This window comes from Pterocles gutturalis, unplaced genomic scaffold (genome assembly GCF_000699245.1).
Source record: "Pterocles gutturalis isolate BGI_N339 unplaced genomic scaffold, ASM69924v1 scaffold8690, whole genome shotgun sequence".
Taxonomy (NCBI): domain Eukaryota; kingdom Metazoa; phylum Chordata; class Aves; order Pterocliformes; family Pteroclidae; genus Pterocles; species Pterocles gutturalis.
Window position 1 is genome coordinate 9,644 of NW_010138174.1, and position 7,596 is coordinate 17,239.

The 7,596-nt window shown below is 48.2% G+C and overlaps 1 protein-coding gene across 1 annotated transcript; it reads right to left on the reverse strand.

The window, feature by feature from the left end:
* Positions 1 to 400: 400 nt before the first annotated feature.
* Positions 401 to 5,381, reverse strand: BMP10 (bone morphogenetic protein 10). The gene is made up of 2 exons (XM_010082887.1): positions 5,031 to 5,381; positions 401 to 1,508 (listed from the first exon to the last, which is right to left on the reverse strand). Exons 1-2 carry the CDS (start codon positions 5,362 to 5,364, stop codon positions 565 to 567), a joined length of 1,278 nt encoding a protein of 425 aa, XP_010081189.1. The 5' UTR covers positions 5,365 to 5,381; the 3' UTR covers positions 401 to 564.
* Between the last annotated feature and the right edge of the window lie 2,215 nt (positions 5,382 to 7,596).

Genomic DNA, 7,596 nt, shown 5'->3' on the forward strand with positions numbered 1-7,596 from the left:
ATTAACAAAAAAGGGAAAAAAGTCTAACACCTGGTTGTGCCTTAGTGATTTAGGAGCTTGAGGGTTATCAGGAATTCAGATCTTCAGAGATAAATAAAAAAAATCTGAGGGTGTAAAAATCTTTATAAAGATTTGACAAAATACTGAACAATCTAAGTGTGTATTGCCTATGGTATTCACCTATCCTCAATAGCTCTGGAAATCCCTATAGATGCCAATCAAAGTTTATAAAGTACAAAAATACGCCTTTATTTCTGTGGATTTGAATGTGCACCTTTGGCACAGAGAGCCCTCCCAAAACAATCCAGTGATCTGCTCTATGCCCTGACAGGAAGAGAGACTCGGTCATAATTTGGACAGCAAAGAACAGCGAGAAGCAAGCAATGGAACAAAATATACATTCCCTACGGTCGTACGACTTGCCCATTCCCCGTAACAGGAAACATACAATTATCTGTACATGCCTCATTAAATTACCTTATTAAATAGGAAATCCGAAATGTACAAATTTACAGAATCATTAAATACTTCCCCTGTGCGCTCCCCTGCATGCATTCCCCGCTACTATCTGCAGCCACACTCTGATACCACCATGCCTTCGTATTTGAACTTGTAGGTGACCACCCCTGCATCTAAATAGAGGATAGAGATGGGGTCGAGTTTGGTGGGCACGCAGCAGGCCTTGGAGGCTTTCTGGGGGTTCTTCAGGTGAACCAAAGTCTGGACAATGGCGTGTTTCGTAGGTGTGACGTGCTCCGTTAAGGGGTAGGCGCACACTCCGTGGCACTCGTAAGCTTCGTATCCCGCCGGGGCGATGATCCAGGAATCCCAGCCAATCTCCTTGAAATCTATGTAGAGTGGAGTCTTTTTACAGTAGTTGCCTTTTGCGTTCCTCCGGATTCGGGCAGTAGAGTCGTAAATGATGTTGGAGCGCATCTGGAGCAGCGCCTCCTCACCAGGATGGCCGTGGAAATTGCCAACCTCCAGGCTCTCCAGGTCCAGGAGCTGCTCGTGGTCTATCATTTCGTTGAGCTCTTGCTTCTCCTCCTTTTTGTCGTTGCTTTGGTCATCAGAGAACACAATCAACAGGGGCACGTGCTTGGCCTCAGAGTTGATGTCGATGTCCAGTTTCCCCTCTCCATTCTGCTCCTCCCCTTCCTTGCTCTCTATATGAACTTCCAGCCGGTGCGTGGTCAGCCCTGCCCTTCGCCAACGCCGGATGGCTTCGGTGACCTCGAAGCTCTCCCACTCGCTGCTCGTCCCGTAGATCTGCCTGGATGCCAGTGCCACTGTCTTTCTCTCTTCTCCTACCCCCATATGGTTATTTTCCAGCACTTCAAAAATCGTGACCTTGCGGTCAAGCCCGTCGTAGAGCATTTGGTCCCGCTCCACCAAGGTGTAGAGCCTCAGCTCTGCCATGGTGATTTCTTCATGGTGAGGGATGGAAACGTTGAACAGAAGAGGGTATTTCCGAACTCCTGTAACACCAGTAGGGTGGGAAGCCAAGTCTGGAAACGACAAAGATCAAATATTTTAGAAGGGTCAATACATCCAGCAACACACGCACGCAAGTTCATCTGACATGATTTGCATTGCTTGGGTTCAGTCGAACTGTTCCAGGAGAGGGTTTTTTCATTTCTCAAAACCATACTTGGAAAAAGGCTGACTTTATTTTAGATGTCTAAAGACATCAAGATGCCAGACATGCTAAAGACCATAAACCTGGATTTATAGATTCTTTTTTTTTATCCCCAGGCTTTCCAGGGACTTGTCACCTGAAAGGATTACACGTTACAAATGTGTCGCCTAATCCTGAAATACAAATCACCTCTAGGTTGCTGCACAGCAACTATTTCATAAAGGAGGAAGGGAGCAGTGTAGTGAGGAGAGGAAGGGAATAAGGATGTTGCACTGGAGTGAACATGAGCCCAGCGACGTTTAAGCTGCGTATGCGAGAACAGCAGCCTGTACCTGTGCCTGAGCAAGTGTTCCCTTCTGCTGAAACATCCCTCAGAAACCAAAAGGGCCAAGCACTAAGGGAGGAAAAGTTGCTTGGGAAGATGTAAAAGCTCCTGGTTAGGAAGAACAGGTTCTGAACATCCAGTGTGAACCGCCAGCCCACAGAAATCTTGCCATGGACTCGCGGGTTTCAAGTGAGCAGGCAAACAGCTGTACTCAGCCAGGCATTTTGGCAGCTGCAGTTAATAAAACGTATGAGAACATAATAACTGCTCATCCATCCGGCTGCCCGTCCTGTCTGCGCTGTTTGTTTACACATCAGCAACACGCATTGCTTCACGCAACGCAGGGACCCTCGCTAGGGACCGTGCATTCTGAGTTACCGGGCTGTCTACTGGTAGCTCAGAAGACAGATGGGGACGTAGAGACTATGGGTAACATTTCTGCAAAGGCAAACTACTTGCAACATTCCTATCTTCACCCCCGACTTCTCCAATTTTGCTATGTTTGTAGAACAATGACACTGATAAAGCTGCAAACATTGGCCAGTCTCCATCGGCGCACTGAAGCAAGCAGTTAACAAGCACGTGACTTGTCCTACTTAATTGCAGTTTTGTGGTTTTGAGGCACTTGCCTTTTTCTTTTTTTTTTTTTTCCCTCCGTTTTGTACTTTCATCTGTTCATAAATTTTAAAAAATGAGGGGTGATTCTGCCTGCATTTCCCTACCTGACAATTAATAGAAGCGGGAGCTGAGGCTGCTCCGCACAGCGCCAGGGTAGGAGCTGAAAGACAACGCTGCTCAAGCTTAGCTACAGGCTCCATTCTGGACGTAATCTTTGGGATTTTCTAGACCTCGATATGCTAAAGCAAGTCTTCAGTGACCACATATAACGACGGGGTTGGGAAATGCCACCTGGCTGTATAGAGGATGAGCACAAGCAATTCACCAGGAGGCAGGGGAGAGACATGCCATTGAGAAGCCGGGTGAGCGCTGGCAGGACATGAGAGGTGTTCGTGCCTAGGTCAGGATGGGACTCTGCTCTTCAGCTAGAAAGCCCACAGGGTGAAATATCTCCTGCTGTCACCAGGACAGCCCTAGCAGGGTCAGGGAGGGAGATCTGGAGTCTGCAGGCAAAGAAAAATTTCCCTGAAGAGCCTCATTCAAGTTTTAAGAACTGATTACAGTCCCATTTACCCGTCCACGGGTTAAACAAAGAGGTAATTCCAGCCATGCAGCACGTTGTATGTCTATAGTGTTCTTATAACAAATTTAATAAAGGATTTAATGGATAATAATGGAACTGTCATTACTGCCAATTTTCAGTGGGCAAATGAACAAAAAAATTCCATGGTATGATCTGTTTCTACTGTCCCGATCATCGCAAGTAATTAATTTCTCTATCAAAAGAGCTCTTTAGCATGAAATGGATGGGGTTTTGGTTATGCAGATTTTCAGGACACGTAACAAACATGAATTGCATCGTCCCTCCAACGGCATGCACTTGTGAAGCTCCCTCGCGTCAGCAGGCTCAGTTCACATCTGCCTGGTTTGGATGGGGAGAGGGGAGAGAAATACTGAAATGACAGAGGGTTAAGCCAAGTTTACCCCATGTGGCGCAGAAGGGCAGCGAGAAATAGGCATCGAACGTCACGGTTACAGAGAGGCAGAGAACTGCAAACTGCTGGCAAGAGGTCAGCCTGCACGGTTCACAATGCTGCAAACCCCAAAGCATTGCACCTCTGCCAGGGGAATGGTTTCAGGCTTATGCCACTAAACCACCCTGGATGTTACCCTTTAGTATACTGCACTTGGCAATTTTTATCCCATTAATTTTTTTCTGAATGGTGCAAAATGAGAAAAGAACACGTCTTCATTTACGCTGGGGAGCGGTGACAGGCGCAGACGAGTAACTGTTCACCAGCGGGTGTAAATGGTTTGCCATCAACCCTTCCATAAATTTCTCAGCACTGGAGAAAAGAATATATGAAACAGATTGAAGCCACAATGTAAGTGCCTCTTCCAACCAGAAACACGGTGCTGGTGGAGTGCCCAGGGTGGGCAGAAGGGTGGAGCAGAGCGGAGCTTTTAGCTTCTCTCCCTGCATCTCACCGCCTTGCAAAACTGCACACAGCTCATCGTTTCGGAATTGCAAATGTTAGAAAAAAGCAATAGTGACTTCTCTGCTTCATTAATGAGATAGCAAAGGGTGAGAGAAGCCCCACGGTGGTTTGAATAGTTGCATGCGCCCCTAACACACATGAAAGCATTTGCATGTGCCAAGGGGAGGAGTTGCTATTTGGAATCGATCGGTTGAAAAATGGTTTTAACATAAAAACTGAATTGCTGCCAATAGGTATTGAGAAACTATTGAATGTTAGCGCTGGCACGCCGTCTCGTCCTCACTGAACTGCGAGGAAATGCCGGAGCAGAAACATACGGGGAAGCTACACACGGTCACAATTAGGCTTCTTCAGCTTTTTTTTTTTTTTTTTTAAGAGGAAATGTTTTCCAAAGTAAAACCTAAGAGTTATCCAAAGTTCTGCTTCAGCTATTTCTGGGTATTTGCCAGACTATGCTCAGGCACCAGAGGAAGAAAACATTACGAATCCCATGAGGATCAGCAGTGAGAGGATATTAACAGCCAGCCAGCTTTGGTTAAGCTCCTAACAGGGAAAGGTTGCACCTTTGAAGGGTTTGTAAAAACATTTCTTAATTTCAAACATTACGTAAGGTATCCATTTGAAAAATCAATCAGGTAATTGCAAATGACGTGTGCCATTATGGGGATAACGGCAACGATGCACCCAAATTATACTTGGTGCTGCCCAAACATTAAAGAAACATCTTCTCCCAAAACCTTCCGGTCTCAAAAGCACAGGACAAGGGATCTGTCTCACAAGAAGCGGGGTGTGGGTACCACCGGCACAAGCAGCTCTAGCTGCCTATGTCCAGTGAAAGGCTTTTTTTCCCCAAGTGTGGAAAAATTTACCGTGCCCAGTAAACACATTTCACATTGACGATAAGAGCACTCATTTCTAGTTACTCCTCCTAGAGATGCACGTATCTTACCTTCGTTTTTGAAGCTCCTGATAATATTTGCGGATGGCATAGAGGTCCTGTCGGTGGCAAACCTGTTGTACAGCTCTAGCATGTACTCTGGGGGGTCCACCTTGGCCGTTTCGTGCAGGGGAATGTCGGAGAGGTTCAACGTCTTCAAAAACTCGTTTTTCATATTCTGAAGCAGCGTGTTGAAATCAACACCATCCTGCTCGGAGAGAATCTCGTCGAAAAGAGGCACGTCTTCCTCCAAGGAAGAGTGCTCCAAGCTCAGGATGGGACTGCAAGAGGCAAGGTGAACCAAGAGACAGAGGACAGCCCACAGCTGGGGGACAACAGGATCCATGGCTTCGCTCTAGCCTCCAACCGCACTCAACGAGCTCTAGCTCTCGTGCGGGCTAAGTGGCGGTTTTATCCCCTGCGTCGTACGCGGCTTGTGTCACAGAGAGTTGACAAGTTTGGAAGCTCTTGTCTTGAAACTTGTGATCCGGCCTGTCTGTCTCCCCCTTCCCCCTCCCCAAAAGCAGGTCTCGGTAATTGGATATGGCTTGCTCCCTTCCATGGTCGCCTTGCCGCTCTTATCTCGCACAGTGTAAGCTGTTCACCAGATTTGTTGCTATCTCGCAATCCCCTTTCCCTTAATGAGCGTTTTGTAAACATTCTGCGCTAGGACACTTGGAGATAGGAGAAGTTTCTCCTCGGAGAGGAACTGCCCTTTCTTTCTGCCTCCTGGTAGCCGACTTCCTTTGCCGTGCACGAACAACTTTCATCCCCGCAGATTTCGAGCTGACATGTAAATTCTACAGAGCCTCTGTCCAAACCCAGCAATTCTGCACCAAGGGCAAAGAGTAAGGTAACAACTCTGCCCTTCCCAAAATGATTTTAAAGCCAAGTCCTTATGCTACGTTTGCAAAGGAACTTATCATAGAATCACAAAATCATAGAATCACAGAACCCTTTGGGTTGGAAGGGACCCTAAAGCCCACCCAGTCCCACCCCTGCCATGGGCAGGGACCCCTCCCACCAGCCCAGGTTGCCCAAAGCCTCATCCAGCCTGGCCTTGAACCCCTCCAGGGATGGGGCATCCACAGCTGCTCTGGGCAACCTGGGCCACTGCCTCACCACCCTCTGAGTGAAAAATTTCCACCTGATATCCAACCTCAATCTCCCCTCTCTTAGTTTAAAACCATCCCCCCTCGTCCTGTCACTGTCACCCCCTGTAACGGTCGCTCCCCCTCCTGTTTACAGGCTCCCTTCAAGCACTGGGAGGCTGCAGCGAGGTTCCCCCGGAGCCTTCTCTTCTCCAAGCTGAACAAGCCCAGTTCCCTCAACCTTTCTCCGTAGGAGAGGTGCTCCAGCCTCTGATCATCTCCGTGGCTCCTCTGCCACCATTCCAAGAGCTCCATGTCTTTCCTGTGCTGGGGACCCCAGGGCTGGACCCAGCACTGCAGATGGGGGCTCACCAGAGCGGAGCCGAGGGGGACAATCCCCTCTCCCTGCTGGCCACCCCTTTTTCAACGCAGCCCAGGACATCGTTGGCCTCTGGGCAGCTCCTCGGCCACCAGCACCCCCAGGGCTGCTCTCGAGGAGTTCTTCTCCCAGTCCACACCAGTACCTGGGGTTGCCCCAACTTCTTTGGGACCAGGTCCGTTCTCCTGTGCTTGTACAGCACGCGGGACACAAGAGGGGCTCTAGGAGCTGCCACCATGCTGGAGTCCCAATGCCCTGAACCCAGGGGAGCGGATGAGATGATCTGAACATCAACACTGAATACCAACATCTGTACGGTGCCGCACACCGTACAAACACTCAGAGACAGAGCGAGGACTGGAGCATTTGCAAATTGTTCAGAAAACCTTTCCTTTCGCCTTTATCTGTGTGACTTGCCAGGTTACAGTCATTCTTCATTTAGCCACAGCACGGCCAAAGACGCTGTCTAAAAATTACTGAAAACACACAAAGGCCAGCAGACGGCTCTGACTTCACCTTCGTAACCATTCAAATCGCTCAAAGGCACAACGTGGGGAACGTGGAAACGATTTTGCCAGAAAGATGTGCTAAAGTTGTTTGGTTGGCCTTTCGGCTTCAGTGTGGAAAGTTCAACAACGTGCGAGCATCGGGCACGCAAACGCTGGCCAAGCTCTTAGGTGAGACCGTCCACCCAAACCTCCTCATTCCCACCGACTTTTCCAAAGTGCCCCTGTGCCCCGCTGCTCCAGCGCTCAGGATAACGAGATGCTTCAATCTCTGTGGATTTTCTCCTTGCAAGCACTTGGAACTTAACCCGAAGGCTAAACCACCGCTGAGCTGCTGATTTTTCTGGACTCTGCTTTTCCATGATCGCCAAGAACATCCACGGATTTGTTGCCCCATCTCTGCAACTTTATTCCTTCTTCAGTAGTCTGAATGGCCACAGCTGCAGTAACCTCATTAGAAAGATGCTCAAGTCATGCCTGTTTTGTTTTTTTTTTTAAATAAATATCAATATCTTTGTGAAAATCATGTGCAGTATTGATGTCATAGAGCCAGACCTTATCGTGGTCTTTTAATGTCATTTCAGTCAATTTTTCTCCTAAAC

What these genes read in the sequence shown, in the direction of transcription:
- BMP10 (XM_010082887.1), bottom strand. Translation starts at nt 5,364, where the DNA reads ATGGATCCTGTTGTCCCCCAGCTGTGGGCTGTCCTCTGTCTCTTGGTT. An exon ending in CAGGAGCTTCAAAAACGAAG is followed by an intron (nt 1,509 to 5,030) that starts GTAAGATACGTG and finishes TGTCGTTTCCAG; the next exon opens with ACTTGGCTTCCCACCCTACT.